We start from the raw sequence: 22,498 nt of genomic DNA on the forward strand, positions 1-22,498 counted from the left end.
CTAAAAGACGGGATCAGAGACAATGTGTGGCCAGGAGAGAGAAGCCTCAGGGGGAGCTGGAGGAGACAGTAAAGCCATAGTGGCTCTTTGTTTGGAGTGCCTGAACTTCAATACTCGATCTGCAAGGATTACATCTACAGCATAGTACATCCAGGTGATGGAGTTTGTAATTTCTTTTCTATTCTGAACTTTCTCTTGAATTTGAATTCTAGAAAAAACTTTCATCTCACCATCTTTGATAAATTTGCGTCTCAAAAAGCAGAAACTACCAAATACTGTTCATCTAAATAGGTTTGAAAACAATGAATAAACATTAAAAGTGCTGATGTGTTTGTTATTCATAACCGTTAGTCAGAATATCCCCTCCTCTAAAACATGCATCTACACACGGCAGAGGTAGCTTCCGTATTCACTCACAACAGATTACAATGCCGTTGTTGTACTTAATGTTCCTCCTGAAACACATTCTGAAGCTTTTGCAATTTGACAGCTAAACAAAACATTTCAAATATCATTTGTAGAAGCACAGCACATACATATTACTCACTTTACAAGCATCCTTTTGGTTTAGCTAATATACCAATATTTTTTATTTATGGTCAAGTGAATTTGAAAGCACGAGTTTCCCTAATAAGTTTCTTAGTTACCAGCTGCAACTTTATGTCATTACTGAGAGGGTGCTACTTCTGTAATACTTTTCATTGCATTTATTTGCCTACTTTCTTTTAAGTTTGAAGATTTTTCCACTGATGTACTAAAGAATGCAGACGAAACAAACACTTCAGTTCAGCCATTTTAATCTTTTCAACCCTGATCATTTTCACACAACCCCACAAAAGCAACAACAAATTATAAATAATTGTCTCATTAAAAAAACAACCCTATTTATTTAGAGCTAAAAAAAAAAATTACTAAAAAATACCATATTTCAGCACATTAAAATATTTCTCACAAACATTGTCAGTGTTTCATGCAGTCAGCATTACTTCCTTCACAATTTTCAGAGTGCCTGTTATTAGAAATGAAACTTCTAAAATTCAAAATGCGTGAAAAGTGCAGCTTATCCTTCGATATGACACCGAGCAACAAGAGGCTGTGCATCTCATAATAACGCTGGTTTGAGGTTTTCCCCCAAGAAGAAGTGCTATTTTTCCTGATTAAAATGTGAAACTGACATAGTAAGCTAAACACAGTTGTGGTTTGTCAGAGTCTATATAATTAATTTAAACCTCCCTCCTTCTAAAACAATAAATACAGAAACTAATATGCACAGAACTGCTACAAAATGATAAGAGTTTCATTACTGATTTCAGACAGTGTCACTTTTTAACCTTTAAATAAAGGCACAATATATTTTACAAAATCCAGAATTGCACTAAAATATAATAAAGAATGTGAAGAAACGTTTTATTTAACATCATCTCAGGTATGATAATAGATTGTGCTGTGCTGTATTTACGGGAGGCAGCGAGCAAATAGACAACCACGGCTCTTGTAATGCCACTGTCCACCACACAGTGGTGTAGTGAGTAACTGTAGTGTATTGTCTATCAAGAAATTGCATTCGCTGATGTTTGTAGATTTGAACAGTAAAGCTGTGCTGGATGATTCATAAAGATTACGTAGCAGCAAAAACTGTCCCCAATGCTCAAATGCGGCATTTTCTTTTAGAGCTTATTGCGTTTTGAAGCGTACTTGGTGAGGATACAGAAGATCCTGCTTTAGATAAGCTCAGTAGTTGCTACAAAGTGTACTTGCTGGTTCTATTGTTCCCTCTCAGGGCGGACTTGATGCTCCACTGTTCATAACACGACAAACTCGTCCAAGCTGTTGCTGGTGTCGATCCTCCTCCGCTCCGTCTTCCTCTGGATGTAGGTTACGTTGTCGGTGGGTGCGCTGCTCCCCACCTCCTCCTCCTCCACTCGTCTTTCTCCTTCTGCGAATATGAACATGGGGTACGTCTCTGCCGATGTGGAGAGAGCCTGTAAAGACAGAGACCGAACAAACCGGAAGTTAACAAGACAACCCGACTACGACAAATCAGACAACATGAACCCAAAGCCAACCCAAATAAGTGGGACACAAACCTCATTCACAGCCATGTGCAGTGATTTAAAGTCCTTTTTCCCTTTTGCATAAAATCCAATGGTGCAGCTGGGATCCATGCGTGAGAAAGACATTTTCCGGGGGTATTTACAGTGGAACGACTGCAAACAATGCGTGACGGGGCAAAAGCTCAGAGGAAATACACAGAACGTGGCAGAATATGTCTTATGTCTACAATTACAACTCCAAAAATGTAAATGTAAATAAATACTGGAGGCAATGATGTGCGACCCTCATTAGACTTGGAACCTCCGCTCTGCTAAACCTGTTTCTACTGCTCTGCTAAACTTGCTGCATCCACTCTTCTCAACTTGCAGCTCCTACACGGCTTTGCTGCATCTGCTCTAGTAAACTAAGGTTAGTCCATCAAGTTGACTGTTCATGTTAAGCCAAAATAGGTTTTGTCTTTTTCCAGATTTAGAAATAAAACTTTCATGGTCGTTTTCCTCTCTAATCTTGAGATGTTGTAGCTGATGGCCTCACTGACTCACATTCTCAAATAGTCACCGTACAATCAGTGACCACAGTTCCTGCTAATAACAGTGAGGAGAGAAATTCTACTGTTCCAGAAGTTTGACCTAAAATTATCTCCCTCAAATGGAGTTATTAGGGCTGAAAAGGAAAAGTTTGGACTGGCTGGAAATAACCATGGAGACATTTAGAAGAATTTCAAGAGGTCATTTTACTGAATTAAGAGAGCACATCTGGGAAGCAATGACTGGCGACTGAGAACAGACGTCACATAATGGAAACAATACCGAGAAGAAAAACTGTACTTCATACCTCTAAAGGAAAGTTCTGCTTTCTTACATCCACTGTGGGCTGACAGTAGTGAGGATCCAAGTACAGGAGGTGGTCATCTTGTTTTTCAATATATAAACAGCATCAGAAGACAAAAATAAATGAAGGAATTGATTTGAAACCACTCAGGGCAGTAATCATGATATGAACATAAAGACATACCCTGGAAGCCAACGAAAAACAAGGAGTGCTTCGGCTTGCCACCGACAATCCCAATGCAGCATTGTAACGACAAGAGTTTCTGTGGATAAGGAGTACAGGCACGTCACAAGAGGCATGTTTCAGGACATTTCTCTGTCAGAAGAAACAATGCTTAAATCTGATAATTAACTACTTTGACACAGGCGATGTAAGATGGATTGAGATCTTGGCCCCCGAGTCGCACAGGAACCAGGATGATGATGGCTTTCCATGGCTGAGGTCGAGGCTGCTCGCACAATTTTCTCACGTCCTGCAAGTAGACTGAGCCAAGAAAAACAGAACTTCTCAAAAGAAATCTGATTTCTGGGAGGTCGTCTCCCACTTCTGCCCTTCATTACGAAGCAAAACACTGATAAGATACTCACTCGTGCAATCTTGTGCGACATACACGACTAGATTGGGAACATTGGCTGAAGTCGACACGGCTTTCCTGAAGCAGAATTAAATTGATCTTTACAGCCCGAATACAGATGATGAAGATACGTGGACTGGTACGTCGCCAGTTCATCGCTCACCTGAGGATATGTGCCACAATGGACGGGCCGTACCAGTCTCCAGCTTTCTTCCCCGAGCTTTTCCCCAGCTCTACGAGCTGGTGTATCCCGTAGGGGGCCGTGTCGTGGTCTGCAAACCAGGAGGCCACGCTTCGGTGGGTACCCTCCATGGGTCTGTCCAGCAGGGAGCCCAGGCTCAGTTTCCGACCCCTCTTGTTTGCATGCTGGCTTGAATTCCATCCAGGCTGGATACTTTCTGTGTTACGAAGCAGGTCCATGTCATCTTTGACCGCGCGATGGCTCACAGACCAAGTCCAACCTGAAAGAACGAAGATCTAAGATTATTGTGAAATGACACAGGAATACTTTTAATAATAGAAGAGACCACACACTGCAAAACAGACGGAACATCTGAGCTGGAACGACGACTATGTGGGACAAATGGTCTTTCCAAAGCCACCAAATTCCACCAAAACACAGGTGACTGTCATCACCTGGTGGCATGAGGTGCATCAGCAGGCCTCGCGCCAGCAGCATCTGGCCGGTGCGAAGAACACAACCCCAGCCACTGTCCGTGGTCAGAGAGCCGCCGGCCAGCGGAGGGAAACCCCGTCTGTACGTCAACCACAGGAGGGACGAGAAGCAGCGGCGGAAATGCTCCTTCTCCACTGAAACGCACGCAAAAAACTACTTTCATCTTCTTTTCACCCAAGAGTTTGTTCCAGACAAGCTGAGCAGTCGGACGACGACGTTGTCCTCGTCTCACCTTCGTCTCTGAGCTCGTAGGACTTCCCGAGCATGATCACAGGAGAGCTCATGCTGAATTTGGATTTCTGCTTCCAGGACCACCCTGAAGAACATAAGAGAAACTTTTTACCATCACTGCCTAGAATGAGGGCAGCGGCATGGCGTAGAGGAGGCAGAGGTCTTAGCTTACACTTTTTATTGTGTGAAACAGTTTGTGTTACATCCTGTTGTGTGAAAACTGCTTTTTTTTTTTTTTTAAAGTTTGCTGGATTGATTGATAGTGGATATCTCCAGTTTGATTCCAGGCTTGAGGACCTTTTCATGTGGCGACTGAGTGTTTTCAGGTACCTGGTTCCCTCCCACAGTGTTAGCTGACCTGCTGTATCTAAAGTGACTGTAGATACAAGCCTTACAAATAGTTCTATAATCGACCGGTTGACATTTCTCAAAACCAAAGAAAAACGGGTTCAACAATTGGTTTAGTAGCATAACTGGTTGGTGGAGATGGTTTAATCAGGTTGAGTGCAGTTCCACATGTTTTTAACTAAATAAACAATAGTGATTGAGAGTTTCTCTTACAAACAGACGAGTAGGAAGATAAAAAAAAAAATAAAATTACTGTAGCCTATTGTTGAGGATATTGGGATATATAAAGTAATTCATTTAACTGATAATTTGACAGTTTTAAGGTAATAAATTAATCGAAAGAGCCCACTCTTTTCAGTGAACTGAGCCATAAGTACACAGGGGTTCCTCAGGAAACTGATCGAGCCTTACTCCTATTCACTTGAATGGAACAAAACAAAGAAATCTTTGTAAGAAAGTTTCAACGTGAGGAACTCACCATATTTGACGCTATTCCACGCCGACACCAGCCTGGACTTGAGTTTGCCTTTGTCTTCGGACTCCTGCTCATCCCTGCTGACCTCTGGCCCCGGGGGCACGGCCGACTCCGAGGAGAGGAAGAGCCACTCGTCTTCCAGGTCATCGTCAGCGGACTGGATCTCACAGCGAGGGGAGGAGGTGCTGGGATTCATCGCTCCTTATCACCGCCGCGGCCTACATACGTACAGTGATCACAAGACAACGCAAACTGTGGGTCATCGCCAGCATGACTGCAACAACCAAGGTCAGCTCGTGGCTAACGCTAACCACAGCGCAGTCAATAGATGTCTATGAGACTGAGTGAGAACAGAAAACATGTGACTGCACCCTGTGACTCCAGGAATCTCAGAAATGTCTCTTTTATTTTTTAGCTACAAAAGGAGAGCTGCTGATCTGAAATATCTCATCACATCACTCACAGGCAAGGTGGGATTTGGGAGGAGGGGTTGGATATTCAGTAACAATTACATTCATGACGGGGAAAATTACGTTTCTCGTTGCAAATAGTCGGAATTAAGTTGCAAACATCCACACCTCACATGTCAGCTATCTACAGCAGAATCCAGGCATTTCAATTCATGGCAGCATCAAATGAAAAACACCTAAACATTTTGAAATAATTTATACATCAGCATTTCAAAAAGACACAAATCAACATTAACATCCACCATCTGATCAGAATATGACACCAAGATGAATTTTCCGGAAACAGCATCATTTAATGTGGACACAGGATGATGGCAATGAACTTGCATTTCTTTCTGCAAAGTCATTATTCTGTTATAACAGCCCATCACAAAAGATATAAATATTCTTGTTAGAAAAAATATACAACGCTTAAATGTATGTCAAAGAGATACAAGTTATTTTTCATCCAAAATAACATCTAAAGTATAGAAATATGGGAAATAAAGGTAAAATAAAAAGGTCTAATAATCTCTATCCATAATTCAAGGTATTGATATCGGCAACATCGGTTTGTCTGGTTTAAACTCAAAGATAATAATCCCCTGATTCAATATATATTCCTTGTATTTTGTAAACTGGGCGTAATCAGGTTAACAGTAAGTATATTAAGGTGCAATTATGACCAAGGAAATCCATCTGGTAGCTTTCTAACTAGAATTGTGACATTTGAATAGCTAATTATTGATCCAGTAACGCCTTGTCCAAGAAACGTCTTGCTCACCAACTTTATTCTTTGCAAGGATGTCTTTAACCTCCGTTTTGCGTAATTAAAAGTGAGTTACAGAGATGCGTAATTGTGTGGTGACGTGTACAGAGTGGATCCTGTATACATTCATAATCGAGTGAAGTTTGTATAAAGTGGTGTGAAAGTGAATAACTAGTCAGAGGAACTTGTTGATACTAATTCCAGACACTAATCTATAATGTTCATTCTGAGGTTTACAGAGACGTTGAGTTGGGCTCATTGGGGTGTTTCTAACACACTGAATATCTCCAATTCCAGTGTTGTTTTTTTAATGTAAAGCCCGTGAAAACGAGCTGTGCAAATATAAAATAGAAAAAAAAAGACATTCATGCTTGTAAACCACAATCGCTTATTTATGCAGCAAACAGCTTTCAGGCCATTTAAATACTACTACTGAAACTACTACTTCCCGAGTCAGGACAGTACTTTTACACAGTGAAATTGAGAATTATTGAGAATTTTCTTTTTTTTTAACCTTCATTGCACATTCCTCATGTCGCGTCCTCCGAGAGTACTGGACCAGTGGTGTTCGGCTCACTCCGGATGTGTCTGGAATCGGTTCGGCTCAGTTCGTTTTTCTCTGGTCTTCGTGTTTGCCTGAAGTCGGATCGGCTCACTTCTGGTGTCTGGCCGGCTCAGATCGTCTTAATTCGTGTTTTTTCAGGTGCCGGCTCAGATGGTCTTAATTCGTGTTTTTGCAGGTGTCGGTTCGGATCAGTTCGTCTTACTTCGTGTTTTGCTGGTGTCGGTTCGTCTCCTGCTGCGTCCTCACTCACACTCACTTCCTGTTTATACCTGTCACGGATCCACGCTGCTCTGATTGGCTGCCAGGAAACCAATCAAAATGAGCCCCGAACTATGAATGAACGTTTTGTGTTTTTTTCTATTAAAAAAACAAAGACAAGACTTTGAACTTTCTGTGTATTTTATTACATTTCTGCTCAATTGGCTTATTTTTTTTTTTTTTTCATTGGTTCCTCACAACAGTGGCTAGTTAATACGTTGCAACAAATGGACAACAACAGTAAGCGATCAGAGATCACGAGCTGTTGTAGAAACAAACAAAAGTCAAACACGTGGATAGGGATGGGCTTGACAGCAATAGTACAACTTTATGGAAGTCAAAACTGCACATATTAGGGTCAGCCACACAGAGTTGGTAGATTGCTTGGTCCAGATGTAAAATTTAGAAACTTGAAAAAAGTAGTGAAGCAGAATGAAAAAAATTCAATAAAATAGAGCAAATAGAAAGAACATAATAAATAAGAGATAAAAAATAAACATATCTGACACAACATAAAGTGCAATTGTCTCACTTTAACGCACACTCCCTACAAAAAAACAACACTGTTTAAGTCACTACATTGATGACGGGTAAAATGAGGACCGGACTGGCTATGGTCATAGTCAAATAAACTGTGTTTCAGATATCCAACGTGGAGACTGGAAAGATCAGAAAGAAGATATCAGACTTCTCCTAAAATGCACTTGAATCCTTTCTCTGTACCTCAGGACTGCAGGAGTTAACTGATGTCGTCCACAGGATGGCAGCCTAAGACAGCTCTGCCTGCCCTCAACTATCATCCCACTACACACCAACAACAACGACACCAACAACATCAAGAACAAAGAAGAGCTCACTACTGAATGAAATGCTCTCCACAGATTTACAAGGGTTTCTGAGTACAGTCTGCCATCAATTTACAGATATGAGTGCTCAGTTTTGAGGAACTGGGCACTGTTGGATTGCATATTGTTACACATTAAAGTTCAAAAATGAAAAAAAAAAAAAAGAATCCCTTCACATTTTCTTAAAACAAAACTACTTTCCCTCACATGTAACATCCACAACAGACTGCACTTTCTGCATAAATAGAGAGCGAGTGAAAGGGCGTCCTCTTCTCAGTGCTACTTTGCTTTTGTACCTTTTTGTCTTCTGAACACACTAACAAGGACATCCTAACCTAGAATTGCACATGTCACTATGATCAGCAGAGGCGGCTTCAGGAAAAAAAAAAGAAAAAAAAAAGTGTTTGCTTATTGCAACCCTTTCCCTTACTTTTCTTCTTCTCGTCACGAGCACAATGTAAACGTAAGTGATTGGGGATACCAAAATAAAGTGGCATCATTAACACATTGCATAGTGTCCCTGTGCAAGTTTACCGTCTCTCAATCCCACCGAATATCAGCCCTTAAATCACATCTGAAGCAAAACCAGCGGATCAGTCCTCCAGTACCATCATGTGCAAGCATTTCAGCTGTAGATATCTCATTAACTTTGTTGCACTTTCCTGAAACATTCTGATGTTTTCTTGACTAATACGTGCTGTACCTTTATTGGTGGTCCAGTTTCCCAGTATAGTTTGTTGAGTCTTACAGTGTGCAACCCATTAAAACTCTGTGCCAGAAACCTTGACAGAATATGCCGAAACCTTCGCAGAATATGAGGCTTCAAACTACAATTGCAGAACTAGAAAGGGTAGGATGTTGTGTAAAACGTAAATACAAAAATAATCTAATAATATGTGAATCTTCAAAACCCAAAATGTAATCATTAAAGTCCAAAAGACAACATATCAAAGGCAGACATAGAGGCATTTCTATTAAACCGCAGAACTACTGCAGATAAGTGGAGTAAGAAATCCAATCAGTGTGGCTTTAAAAGTATGTAGACAATCTAGTAAATAAGATTGTATTTTGGTAACTACAGAGGTAATTTAGAAAGGTTCAGCATTTCATTGCAGGGCCATGCTGTTACATGTACAAAGTGGTTTGACGTCATCTTATTGGAATCAAACAAGACTTTTCTTTAAGAGACATGGTCATCATGGTGGCATATGTTGCTCCAAAACTTGTAAATATTGGTCGTACCAAAGGCCTTCACACATGCAATGTGCTCTACAGTCACAGACGATAGGTGATGAAGCTGAGTGAGCCATCTTCTCTGTAGCCTGGAATATATTAAATCCAACAAAGGGCCGAATAAATCAGTAGTATCATTACATCTTTTATACTTTCTGTCCCACATGGTGGGTTTTGAACTTTGTATTGCACTGTTTTAATGCAGTGCAGCTTCAGGGGGCTTTAAGATCAGAGCGATCAACTATTAGTTTTCCTTAGATAGAAATGTCTCTGGCAGTGAAGGTCTGGGATTCCCTTTGGAGGTGTAGAAGAGGGGGTGCCAGAGATCACAGGGGACCCCCGGGGCTTTGCCTGCTCTGAGACGATCAAAGTTAGATTGCAGAAAACTTTTTTAAGACACTTTCTGGAATCTGAATCAGACCTGGTAAAGTGAAACGTGTTTTTTTTTTTTTCTCCTGATTTCGTACTTTGGTGAAAATTGCCGTGTTTGTCAGTGTTTGGCGTCACACGTTTGTTCAATCAGAGATCAGAGAGGTCAGCAGAGGGAATCAAAGGAAGAAGGAAGAAGATTCAAATATGCAAATTGGCATTATCCACCTGTGCAGTTGACACATGAATGCTGAAACTGATCTGTGCCACATTAGCCGCGAGATGTTCCATCTGCTGCTTCTTAAAGGACTACACACATTTTCTGCTCAAGTCAACTCTCATATTATCGTCGAGGAACTATTCCGAGACACTGATTAAAGTCAAGTCAGCATTTTTGGCTTGTGGGAGAAAATCAAAGTACACAGAGGAAACAGAAATATGCACAAGGAGAAGATGCAATGAACAGAAAGGCCAGAAAGCTCAGAGTCAAACAGAGGATTTTTCTCACTGTGAGGCAAGAGTGCTAACCACTACACCCCCATGTGGTCCAACAACTCTCTTGGTCTTCTGTAATCGACTTTTGTCCAAACTTGGTTGGAATTAAATTTTAATTGGCCTAAGAGTTTTCAATTCTTTGATATGTTGTATTTGTGTGATGCGTCACGGAAACGTTCACATTTTACACAACGTCCGAACTTTCTTGAAACTTGTAACGATGGCACAGGAGCTGATCTGAAACGTGAGTAATGCCCGTTATTGACAGAATCCCCACCCGCTTGCACACAGTTTGGAGTTTGCTGAAAAGTTGTTCACAGTGTTTGCTACCTTTAAGGTCTGCTGTATATTGTTTCTTTTTTTTTTCTTCTCTCTTTATATATTCTCTCATTTTCCATGTACAGTGTCACACATGCATTGAGACGTATGCATTGGTTACCACTATATACAACACAACGTGATGAGCACAGAGTTACACACACAGGTCTACGTTATGACACCACAGGATCCAACAGGAGCTGATGCATCTTAGTTCTCATCTGCTTTGTCTATTTGGTGTTTTTTTTTTGTTTTTGTTTGTTTCTCTTCAAGCATTTCTGTCTTCCCTTTGTTTAAAGTCATGATATGTCACATGTTGGAGTGATGCTACAGAAAAAGGCATTACATGGGAGAGTTTTGCTATTTGTTGAAGCTCTCATGCATCACGAGTGATGTTTGGAGCTGCGGCTGCTTCCTCGGTCTGAGAGGACGGCGCCCGAGGCCCCCTGAGCCCCCCGGCGGGCGCCTCCCGTGGAAGCCTCGGCTCTCCCTGCGGTGTTCCCCCGCCTCTCCTCCCCTGACCTGGAGCCGTCCTTCACCTTGCCGCCCTCTTGTGATCCGCTTTTCATGGGCCCAAGCACAGTTTTGGCCACGCTGGTGAGCTGCGTGACGAAGCTGGCCTTGTCTCCGGGGGACATCGGCCGAGACTTGCTGGAGCAGGGCGAGGACGGCGATGTGGGGTTCTCCTCCAGGACCTCCAGACGTGCCCTGTCCTCCCTTGCTCCTCTGTAGCCACCGGCTGGCCTCTCCTCCTTGTGTCTGCTCACACTGTGGGCTTGAGCCTGTGTTGGAGCCGAGAGCGCGGGGCCTTTGGCTTTGGGAGCATCAGCGGCTTTGTCTGCCGCGTCGCCTCCTTTCCGCTGCTTGTTCGGCTCCGTAGACGATGCTTTCTGCAGGGAACCCTTTTCTACCCCCGCAGAGCTTCTCCCTTTGTCCTCGCTCTTCTCTTTAGCTTTGCTGGGAGCTCCGCTCTGAGCAAGTGCAGCCTCCTGTTTTGTTGTGCCTTGTGAGGAGCTTTTCTCATTGGGTTTACTCTTGGAAACCGTCGCCTCTGAACTGGACGTGGTTGCGGGTTTGCCTCCAGGACTGGGTTTGATTTCTGTGGATGGGGTACTTGATTTGACGTCAGCTGCTGCAGCAGTCCCATGACTCTTCCCAGCCTCAGCAGAGGTTTTGCTCTTGTCCACAGTAGTGGTTGTACACAGTCTTTTCTCAGCTGCGCCTTCCGCTTGAGCCCCGATGAGTTGGATTGCTGATGTTTGGGTGTTTTTCTCCTTCGGCGTTGCGATTGTGTCCCGGCTGAGTGGCGATTCCTGTCTTCCCAGCTTCCTGGCAGGCTTCAGTCCCCCTATCTCTCCCCCCATTGGGGGCGAGGGGGAGGAGGAGGATGAAGGAGATGGTGGAGCCGGGCCGTTCTCTCCTTCCATCTCCAGCAGGCTTTGCAGGCTGTGCTCACAATGGAAGGACTCCCTCCGGTAGTCGCCGTGCGTCACCTCCAAGCTGTGCTTGCGCAGCGACACGCCTCCGGTCAGAGGAGAAGGTGAGGAAGAGGAGGAGGAGGAAGAGGGCAAGATCGGAGCTCCTAGCTTCTCAGCCGACTGCACCCGCTGCAACAGGGGGGACCTGGGCGGCTCGGCGCTCTTGGGACGGGGGCGGGCGACGGGGGGCGACGAGTGCAGCTTGGCGGGGAACATCTGCGTGGTGTTGGAGCTCCCTACCGTGTGGCCACTGAGGGGCGGGGGGGACGAGGTGGTCGGGGACGGGGTGTGGGCCAGCGGGGACAGGGGGATGTTGCCGGCGGATTTGCAGCGTGCCGAGCGGTACTGGCGGTGCAGTTTGGGGGACAGGCCGTGCAGGGAGCTGGGGCGCATGTGGTGAGAGGCTGCCGGGGAGTTCGGGGTGCTGGATGCTGGAGAGCTGCTCTGAGAGGACGTGCCTGAGGAGGGGAGATGACACAAACCCCCCAAATCAATGTGGCTTCCACATAGTTAAATATACTTAATATGTTTGTTCCGGGTTGCACATCATTGAACTCCCCCTACAAAGTCACAGCAGAACTGGGCAAAATTCATTCTATGTTGTAATTTATAACAATAAGATGTAATTTATGATAAGTGAAGCAGCTTTTAGTTGCTACATTCCTCACATGTGGAACAAACTCCCTGAACGCCTGAGAACTGCTGACAAAATCCCTTCTTTTAAATAGATTTCAATTATTTTATTCATTTATTTACTTTGTCTTTGTAAATCAAGCTTTACTATATAACAATTTAAAGTACATTTCACTGTGAAGAATTGTGAAAACGTGTATAATTTCACAGTAAAATTCTACTTATTTTGGATAAAATTTCACATGTTTGAAACCATGATTCAGTGTGATTTACATAAAATGTCCCCATATTTTAGAAAATATATTATTAAATCAACTATAGGTTAATTTATAAAAAATTGAAATTAGCTTTAATTTAGAATACGACTACATGCCATTTGCAGTAACAGTTTTGTATAATTAATGAAAACGGGGTTTGCATAATTTATGCAGCACCATTTGCATAATTTATACCAACTTTCATAATTTATGCAAACACATGCCATTCACGGTAACCTTTTTGCATAATATTGTTCAGAATTAAATGCTATTGACAGTAAAATTCCACATATTTTCTTGAATTTCTCACTAAATCATTGTGTTCATCATGAGGCTGTCGGCATTAAAACGACTGAAACCATATGAAGGACACAGTTGCGTGTTTTCAAGCAGCTGTAATTTTGACAGTTTGAGTTTGTTTTAAACATATTCACATTAAGCTATTTGGACCCTGCAAACATACTGTGCACTTAACAGCAAGTCTTAGTGAGAAAATACACTCTTTTTACTCTTTGTTTTTGATGACATGAAACAGAATTTAAATCTTCTGATCTTCTAATACACACATACACACACACACACACACTTCCTCAGATCTGACTATACACAAACCTCCCCGGCCTTACTCGCCTCACAGTTATGGATTAACTTCAGAGTGAAACGCTGACCAGCTGGACTCCCACACTTACCCAGGTACGGCGATTCGAGAGTGGAGCGGTAGCTCTGAGTGGGCGAGCGGGCCGACAGGCTGTGGGTGGGCGAGCCCGGGAGACTGTCCCCTGAAGACAGCGAGCGGTTCAGAGACGAGAGGCTGCGGCTGGTGTGCAGCAGGTTGGACTGCTTGGTGATTTTTCTGAACAGAGAGCTGCGCTTCTTGCTGATAGAGGGGAAAGAAAGAACGAAGTCAGGAGATTATAGGCTGGAGACTGGACAAATGTATAATCTTTGACGTTACTCACTCTTGTCCCTCCTTGGTTCCTGCCCTCTTGGTGCGCCGGGCCATCTTGGATTTATAGCTGGATTTGCGGGCCGGTCCCACTTTTATGGAGGTGTTCTCAAAGGGCGTAGTGGTAACTGTCACCTTGTTTCCACTCTGAGGATTATATAAAGGAAATGTATGATATTTATGAGCAGATCTGTTGAGAGTAACTTGAACCTGAACTCTTTGAAACATTCAGTTGAATCGTTCTCACCTTCAAGATGAGCTCTACCACCTCCGTATGGACCAGGCCGTGGACCGACTCCCCGTTCACGTGAGTGATGAGGTCCCCAGCACTCAGTCCAGCCTCCTGGGCCGGTCCACCATCCTCCACATGCTGTGATTAGAACAACAGATGTTTTCACTACCTGGATACAAATGGTGTTGAATATGGTGTATATGGTGTTCCACAGGGCTCCATCAACAGCACACATCACTTTCTATCTTCAGCCTCTGCACAAAACAATGTGCGAGTAACTGAATCTTAGGATTTGAATACAATAAATTAGTCCTATTTAGACAAGAAACTCTTGCATTACATGTCGTTCTCATATTAAGGCCCATCATAACAATATGGACATAGCTCTTACTATTTCATGCCCCGTGCACACGACTCCGTTTCAATTGAAAACAGTGTTTTTGCGTTGTGTTTTCAGAGGCTCTGAGCATCGTTGTTGTGAAAACGGACACTCAAAACGTTACAAAAGTTTTCTGTTTTCACTTGGAAATGTCATTATGTGAACAGGGCCTAAGTATGACACAGTAGCTGAGCTGTCAGTACAGTCTAATGACTGATTCACTCCTGAGGTTCACCCGAAGTTAACATCACTTAATTGGGCAAAGATGCTGTAACAATCTGGACAATACCACTTTTTGAAAGAAACAGACCTGTGAGCTGATGAGAAAAAAAAATTGTATTAAATAGTAGTGACAAAATAGCTGACAATTAAAGTAGATGCATGCTGATGCTCATGGAGTAATTTTATATATAGTGGGACATTTTCCACATTAGTTCAGGACTAAGGCACTTCTTCATCAAACAGGTGTTTAGTGAAATATTAACAGATTTGCTTTATATGTCAACAGAAAATTACCTGATGTACTTACAAGATACTGTATATTCACACTTAAAAACAGAAGTGTATTTCCCACACTTCCTGTGCAATTGAATAATAGACTCAAATCACTGTTGCTCAACTGGTCTGGCTTCAAGACTTGCTTTTAAAGAGTGTGTATATACAAAGCTACATGGGTTTTTACTACATGGATGTTGTGCTCAAGCAGGACAAGTTACCTTGTTAACTTGCTATTTTAGGTATTTATACCTACAGCACAACACATACCGTCAATATCAATGGAACGATGTCATGACTGTCGACTCTGCTCACTCACCCACACCATGTGGTGCACGCTGTACACGTCACTGTCCCCCATGTAGACCCGGATCGCCCTGAGGGTGAAGCCGTACTTCTTCCCTGAGCGGTGGATGGTGATGGGAGAGTGCAGGATGTTGACCACAGGGGAGTAGTCCCGGCTGGGGGAGGAGTCTCGGGAGGAGGCGTTGGACGAGAGGGAGCGAGGGGACATGGGGCTCACCAGAGGGGAGGCACCATGCTGCTCCACTGTGGGAGAGAGTGGTGGAGTTAACATGTCTGCAGGATTTAAACCCGCTTAAACAACATTTCAAGTGAAAATGCTTTCAGAAGAGGTTTAAGTTTACAAGGCAACATTTTGAAAAAGATGTCTGTTTACATGAATACGACTGAAATGCTGAAGACAATGTCGCTTTAAGCTGACCCCCAAACGCAGCTAAGGTTTTGCATTATATTTTTACTTGAAAACGACGCCTTATTTTGAGACATGCCCTCGCTGATCCTAATGTGTGGTGAAAGCATACCTGCAGGGATGATGACAGACAAAGCTGTGGCAGAAGCCGATTTGATAACTTTGCCTCCAGGCCGTGAGTTATGTTTCTCGCCCTCAGCCGAGAGCTGCTGGTGTCGAACTCTTCGCAGCACCAGGTCTGTGGTGGCCCCGCGGGGCCCCTGTGGATCTGGGAGCCCCAGAATGGCAGCGCTGCCTGGCAGAGGCAACGAAGCGTCCGCGGGTCTCAAGAGTTTATCTGCAACAGGAAGGAAACATGCAAATGTTCAGTCACACAAACGAGATAGTTCATTAACAGGAAGAGTAACTGGTCTAGTTTTACCTCCTGTTGCAAGGCTGCTACTGTCTTTGAGGAGGGTCCTCAGATCTCCCTGTGAAGACATGGGGCCTGTGGCTCCTTCCAGTGACGTTCCCCTGACCTTGATCGGAGGCTGCCTGGTCAGGGGACTCAGCTCTGAGTCCACCTCCAGAGGGGATGCCAGGCGATACGTATCCATGAGGGCAGAGAAGCGTCGCCGGGCTCCGGACGGTGGACTGGAGTCGCTCTCGGTGAAGGAGGACTCCGAACAGGACAGACGCTTCCTAAGACAGTGAAGCACACGGACAGTAAAGTCTTCCATAATGAGACCGTATAAACATACAACTGCTTCTTTAAGAGAAGGCGCAATGTTTACTATCCTGAGCGCTGGATTATTTTTCTTCATCATTTTTGGCGCGGGTTGGGAGGACGTACACAGAAAACACATCCAAACATGCATAAAATTCGGTAATAGTGTCCTATGAGTTTATTTTTAACGATTTGGTAAACAGTTTATGAATAAAACAAATTTTAAATTCATGTCTGATTCTCATGTTGAAATATTGCTGTTTAGATCCTAGTTACCATTTATATAAATATGCTTTAATAGTTTAGGATCTATTTCCTGCTGGTTGGCACATTTATTTCTTCTACCACATGTGATGCCAATGCTGCTGTATAAATGCTCCACACATGCTCAGGATGGTCATGTCACAGGCTGAGATGTGTTCAGATGATGGCTGACTGTTAGAGCTGAGATAATAATAAAGTGGAGTACCTAAAGCCCTGAGCTCTGCCTTCGACCAGTAAAGCAAGACCATTATCCTGATCCAGAGATTATGTGACTGGATGGGTAAATCAGTTTTTATTTATTTTTCTTATATTTGCTGAACCAACAGACTCGAACCTACGACCTCCCTGTCCCCTTCTCTAACCTCAATACCACCACTGCCAGCATACATGCACTAAATGAAAACATTTAGACTTTCCATCATTTTGTATAGTTTCAAAACATCAGAGAGTTTAGTACCCCAATATCTCTGGGGTAATTTAAAAGTCGGGTTGATTTCATACAAGGGTTTTAATGATCTGCACGTCATTCCACTTCACAGACATAGATCTGTCCCATCGATCTCTGCACTCACATCTCAGGTGAGCCGGTTCTCCAGCTCTTCTCTCTGAGGGTGACACTTCCCAGGCTCTCTCTCTTGGCCACTCGATCCTCCCTCGGGACCTTGTGCTCACGCAGAGTCACTCCGTGGGTTTTATGCTCCAGCTGAGACAGATGCTCCATGCTGCTGTACACCTTCAGAAACCCACACGACATTTCAAGCCATGATGAACTCGCCCCGTAGCCTCTAATCGGAGGAATGTTGAGCTGACCGGCGAGATCCTGACCTTACTGAAGCGAGGGGAGCAGGACGAGAAGCGGTGAATCTCCACGGGCTCGTCGTCGTTGGTGTCGTCTTCGTCGTACGACTGCACGTGATGGTAGCGCTCCGAGCGGGCTGGTGACAGGGAGGAGAGGACATCATAGCTTTAAAATCTGTCATGAAGACTACATGAAGGGATTTTATTTTTAATATACCTGTGCCTTGTTGTCCATCTGCTGTACAAGTACATGTCGTTCTGTTATCGAAATTACTCCCACGCATATTTTTGTCTTTTTATTGTCAATATTGATTCAAATTATTTTATAATTGTAAACATTTTCTTTTCTTTTTTTTTTTTTTTTCATACAATCACAGTTTTGTTCATTTGGTTATTTGAGAATGGAAGTGTGAAGTTTCTCACCACGATTGTACTTATTGTGGAAACGATCAATTGATTTACATTGATAAATAATATTTGTGTTGTGTAAGTTGATACAAAATTATATTTGATTACAGTTACTAATTATCTCATTAACATCAAAGTGGATTTACAACACAAGTAATTGAATGGAGGAAGATACTCTATAATCCGGATGTCAGCTGGGGTTTATTAGTAGTTCAGGGTTAATAGAGACAAATTCCTCCATGAAGTACTGTCTCCAGTAAGACAGTTTTGGTGACGATAATGTAAAAGCTTGGAGTCGACAGTGAGAGAGAGAGCAGCTCTATAACGGTTTTCATATACAACAGAAGGAAAGTGTAAAAAACGTTCTGATTTTCCCGATTCACTATAGTAATTGGTTATTACATTATTAATGACAAAAATGGAAGGGTTTCAGTAAGTGCTCCCCTAATAACTGTGACAAGCTGCTGTCACTTGCACATATTTGTGAGACAAAAAGCAGCCAGGAACTAAAAGGGATTCTTCAACGCGTGAGTGTTTAAATATCAGTATTACACTCATAAAAGCCTTTCTGCTCCGACAGTCGTTCACCTTCTAACATCAGCAGCTTAATCAGAGTGACTCAGCAGACGCTGGGCTGTTTCGATGACTCAGCTTGTCCGGATTGAAAGTCTTCCAGACTTTCCCTGTGTTCCCAGAGGCAGACTTACTGTCGAAATAACTGGTGTCCTCCTCTGACTCCAGGTGTGGGATGAACTCCGCCTTCTGTCTCAGCAGGCTGTTCCAGTCCACCTCGGCGAAGAACGAGTGCTGCTTCACTTCGAAGGCCCCACCTGCAGGGCGGAAGAAGTGATGAGTGTACGGAGACGGCACACCAAGGCATTTCAGTCCTGACAGAAGCTGACTTATTTGGGTAAAGCCAACCCATGGGCAGACATGGATGGCATCTGTGTTCTAGGTCAGCAACTCCAGATCAGGGGTATGTTTGCCCACAGCGCAACTCTCAGCTTGGCTGCTAATCCTGCAAATGAATGTTTATTTCTAATGGCATAAGATTTAGAGTTAAAAAGTATCATTAAGACACATCAATACTCTACCAAACACACGTTTTCTTACTTTTTGTGTGCAGTTTACTTCTTGTTCATTGTAGAACTATAGTCTGGCTCTACTGTTCCTCACTCTGCTGTGAAGGATTTTTTTCTCTTTCTGGCGGAACGAAACATAAGTCTTCATCTGATAGGTCTCACAAACCTGAGTTTGGCTTTGGTTTGGTTTTCTTTGTGTTTTACGCCTTCCTAATCTTCCAAAGCTTATTCTGTTTCCTGCTCATTGAGTTTCTATGTTATTGTCTCTTTGTGTTTCCTGTTTTCCTGGTATCTTGCCATGTTTATGTGAAGTCCACTTTTCTTTCTTTCTGGTATTTTTAATTCTTGGTCTGATATCTTAGGCCATATTTAGAATGATCAGCTTGATTTCATTAAATTTTTCCAAAACTGCAAGTAATACGCTTGAAAGCTGTTCAGACTTTGCATTTTCTCTGTTCAGATAGATGGAGACCAAGACAAGAATGTTTAAATAACACTGAAAGCTGTTTTCAGAAGATTAAAATATGCAAATGTCATGATAATGAACCCCTAAAACCAAACTAATGTTTTCCATTTTCACTTGAAAATGTGCTTTATTGTCACACTTCTATCTTATCCCTGAATGTCTTGTTTACCTCTCCTTGTTTGTAAGTCTGTTCCCTGCATGAACATACCTGGTAAGATATGGTTGTTGTCTGGATTCACTGAGCCAAACATCCAGATAATCAGTTCTACAAAGGTGCTTATCAGCTGAACACAGGGTTTTTTAGTCTACCTGGTGTTTGCTGTATTTCACAGACATGGAACAGTCAGACAGAGAGGGGAGTACGAGGAGAAATACATAGAACGGATTATAACCCGTCTATATGTATGTCTCCTTGTATTCATTCCCCGCTCTGTTCCTGCACCTGCATCCACAGGACTCTCCAGAAACAGACAGGTCATTCTCCAATCGAGCTGATTGGTCAGCAGGTGGCTTCTTATACCTGCTGAGGTCTTATCCTGCTTCCAAACAGGTTACGAGTTCAGTCATGAGTTACTATGGCAACCTACTTTATTGGAAAGGAAAATCTTTGTACTGAAATGTACTGAAATCACCAAACTTGAAACCCTTCTTTGAAAGTAGAGGCCTCTGGTGTGGTTTTAGTCCATGACCTGTTTTAAATCTGTTTCCCCACATTTTCCTAAGGGAAGGAAGGGGGAGTGGGGGGGGGGGGGGGGGGGGGGGGGGGGGGAGTGGAAGCAGATTAGTGTTTGGTTTCTACTTATTGATATTAGTATTAACTTTTCACTATGATTAAGCTTAACCATATTTTGTCCCCTCTGGTCCCTCTGCTGCTTCTCTAAAACCTTAAAAAAAAACAGGAGAAAAAGCAATAAATGAAGTTGTCTTTGAGTTTACTGACCTGTGCCGAGGCGAACCAGTGGATTTGTCTGCAGGAGGGAGGAGATCAGATTCTGGGCATCAATGGGAAGAGCCTCATCCCCCTCTGGCCACATAATGTCATCTACAGGACACAGCACAGGGTGTGTTTATTGGCCATTCCAACCACTTTAACATATCGACAACCAGTGCATTGCACTGTTAGGAAAAAGTATTTTATAAAGTAACCTGTTAGTAGCTGACTTTTATACTCTTATAATATTAGAGACAGTTGTTGTGTAAACTGACACCCAAAACGCAAGCCTCTACCTGTGATGACCTGTCCAAACAGCTCCTCTGGAGTGTCCCCGAAGAAGGGCACGCAGCCCACCAGGAACTCATACAGGATAATCCCCATCGCCCACCAGTCCACTGGCTTCCCATAACCCTGACGAAGAATAACCTCTGGGGCGATGTACTCTGGAGTACCACATACCTGAAAGACAAGACACTCTTGAGAATATTTTGAACTCTATGAATCACTTTCTTTGTCAACATTTCTGCCACTGTTAGGATTTCTGTCTCAAATGTAACCAAATTCATTATTTCTAATCATACTATTGCTCAGAAAGACACAGCCAACGCTGTGGAAGAGGCACATGGGGGACGTATGTTGAGTAGATCACTTCAGACACACCAAGGAAAGATGAAAGCCCCGGTGAGCGTTTTCATGTGCAGATTGGCACACGCTGAATGCTAACAGAAATCTCTCCGCCTGAGACACACGAGAAATAATGAGGCTTGTATTCAAAGCATGTGAGCGCAAAATGAAAGCAATGAGAAAATAAGCCCCACCTAAAAAGGGAAATGATTATAGTAACTGAGGAAATACTGGCCCATTGTTCTGCCAACTGTTAACGGCCTCATTTGCCTCGCTTTGGATATGCCCGCCACACTGATGGGGATTATCTTTGCATAGAAATGAAGACATCAAAGGGCATTGCAAACCGAAACTTTGCTCGGATCACAAATATCTCACTGTAACATTGCAAGAACAGACTGAATAATACACAATCGTGTTGCATGTGAGATTATTAAAAGGAATTGAATTTCATCCTTGCAACTAGTCTAAGTGTAGAGTTGTAGAGTTTAAGTAAACAGGAATCAGCAGGATAACTTGACCACATAAAGCTTTAAAATCAGCCTATGTACATTTTATTACGTTCCTATAGGACAGTGACTTCATACTGTCTTTACATTTGTCTTTTTAGGAGCCTCTGCTGACAAAGACAGTCATTATATCTATCAGAGATCAGTGTCGCTGGACTCCCTGCTGTGACACACTTTGTTGCCATGACAACCAAAGTACACAATAGCACAAGCTAAATGATCGAGGCGTCAGTCATCCAGAAGCTCCTCTGTTCTCCAGGGGCAGTTTTTGTCGAGGCAGCTCAGAAGAGAACAATTTATTGTGGAAAAGGCTCCAGACAGCAAGAAGAATTGGTGGAAATATTCTAAAATGGGAAGTTGTCTTAAAATTTGAACACTACAATGACAATTTGCAGACGTTTCTTTGGTCCAAAGTGGAAAAGTTGGGTTGCTGCAGAGCTTTTTTTTTTTTTAGCTTTAACATTAGCATTCAGCAACGCTGTTGTCACTGTTTTTGTTATTTCTTCACTGTAACATGTTTATTACTTTGGTATGTTCTAATTGACAGTGAGGAAAGGTGGAACCTCCTCCATTCTGGTCAACACATCCCCAATTTCATGAATTATTTTATTTTATGGGTGGATTCAAAACTACTTCAAGACCAGACTGGAGAAAATACATCAGATATTCTTTGATCGAAGTCAAACAAAGATATCAAACCTTCTGCATCTGGAGAGAAAAAAATCATGTTATAAATTGTAATTTCACGTTAGAGCATCATTATATACCAGCCTGCTGCTGATATTGGGACACAGCCCCCCCACCCCCCACCCCCCCCTTGACTTTGGTGAGTCATACATGTAGAGTTTTGGTCAAACTACTGTGTTTCTTTCAATGTGCTGTGATTTCAAGATATGCTTGTGCGATTCTATATGTATTGTCTTTGTCATACCTGTTTATCCAAAAACTCCCGGGTATCTTTTTCTATGTGGCCCTCATACAAATTAGTGGTCAGACTCATCAGACCCATCTTAGACAGGCCGAAGTCCGTCAGCTTGATGTGGCCCATCGAGGTAATCAGGAGGCTGAGGAAAGAAAAGTAAAT

General features: G+C 42.9%; 2 protein-coding genes across 3 annotated transcripts in view; both read right to left on the reverse strand.

Annotated features, from left to right (window-relative positions):
- Nucleotides 1-782: 782 nt before the first annotated feature.
- Nucleotides 783-7,265, reverse strand: LOC308124648 (cysteine protease atg4da-like). 2 transcript variants are annotated; one of them, XM_080487771.1, is made up of 11 exons: nucleotides 6,923-7,265; nucleotides 5,194-5,408; nucleotides 4,369-4,452; nucleotides 4,097-4,270; nucleotides 3,624-3,921; nucleotides 3,474-3,538; nucleotides 3,242-3,369; nucleotides 3,070-3,148; nucleotides 2,890-2,966; nucleotides 2,088-2,207; nucleotides 783-1,982 (listed from the first exon to the last, which is right to left on the reverse strand). In XM_080487771.1, the coding sequence occupies exons 2-11, from the start codon at nucleotides 5,384-5,386 to the stop codon at nucleotides 1,803-1,805; spliced, it is 1,398 nt and encodes a 465-aa protein (XP_080343897.1). In that variant the 5' UTR covers nucleotides 5,387-5,408; nucleotides 6,923-7,265; the 3' UTR covers nucleotides 783-1,802. The 2 variants fall into 2 exon arrangements, with proteins under 2 accessions (XP_080343897.1, XP_080343898.1); XM_080487772.1 differs by having other exon boundaries at nucleotides 2,088-2,154; nucleotides 6,923-7,249.
- A 2,502-nt stretch (nucleotides 7,266-9,767) lies between these two features.
- LOC308124643 (microtubule-associated serine/threonine-protein kinase 1-like) overlaps nucleotides 9,768-22,498 on the reverse strand; it is a 57,315-nt gene continuing 44,584 nt past the window's right edge. The window contains exons 15-27 of the mRNA XM_080487765.1: nucleotides 22,346-22,478; nucleotides 20,575-20,740; nucleotides 20,288-20,389; nucleotides 18,507-18,629; nucleotides 17,419-17,528; nucleotides 17,166-17,326; nucleotides 16,045-16,304; nucleotides 15,736-15,960; nucleotides 15,231-15,460; nucleotides 14,053-14,175; nucleotides 13,819-13,952; nucleotides 13,549-13,736; nucleotides 9,768-12,427 (exon numbers count right to left, since the gene is read on the reverse strand). Coding sequence (XP_080343891.1) covers nucleotides 10,875-12,427; nucleotides 13,549-13,736; nucleotides 13,819-13,952; nucleotides 14,053-14,175; nucleotides 15,231-15,460; nucleotides 15,736-15,960; nucleotides 16,045-16,304; nucleotides 17,166-17,326; nucleotides 17,419-17,528; nucleotides 18,507-18,629; nucleotides 20,288-20,389; nucleotides 20,575-20,740; nucleotides 22,346-22,478 — 3,508 coding nt within the window. The 3' untranslated portion in view covers nucleotides 9,768-10,874. The remainder of the gene's footprint in view (nucleotides 12,428-13,548; nucleotides 13,737-13,818; nucleotides 13,953-14,052; nucleotides 14,176-15,230; nucleotides 15,461-15,735; nucleotides 15,961-16,044; nucleotides 16,305-17,165; nucleotides 17,327-17,418; nucleotides 17,529-18,506; nucleotides 18,630-20,287; nucleotides 20,390-20,574; nucleotides 20,741-22,345; nucleotides 22,479-22,498) is intronic.

This window comes from Lipophrys pholis (assembly GCF_963383615.2).
Source record: "Lipophrys pholis genome assembly, chromosome: 19".
Classification (NCBI taxonomy): domain Eukaryota; kingdom Metazoa; phylum Chordata; class Actinopteri; order Blenniiformes; family Blenniidae; genus Lipophrys; species Lipophrys pholis.

Bases quoted from the DNA above. Each gene is read 5' to 3' on its own strand.
- LOC308124648 (XM_080487771.1), bottom strand. From the start codon at position 5,386: ATGAATCCCAGCACCTCCTCCCCTCGCTGTGAGATCCAGTCCGCTGAC. The intron at 4,271-4,368 runs GTGAGACGAGGA...CGTGCGTTTCAG, and splicing joins CTACGAGCTCAGAGACGAAG to TGGAGAAGGAGCATTTCCGC. The intron at 3,539-3,623 runs GTGAGCGATGAA...ATTCTGCTTCAG, and splicing joins ATTGTGGCACATATCCTCAG to GAAAGCCGTGTCGACTTCAG.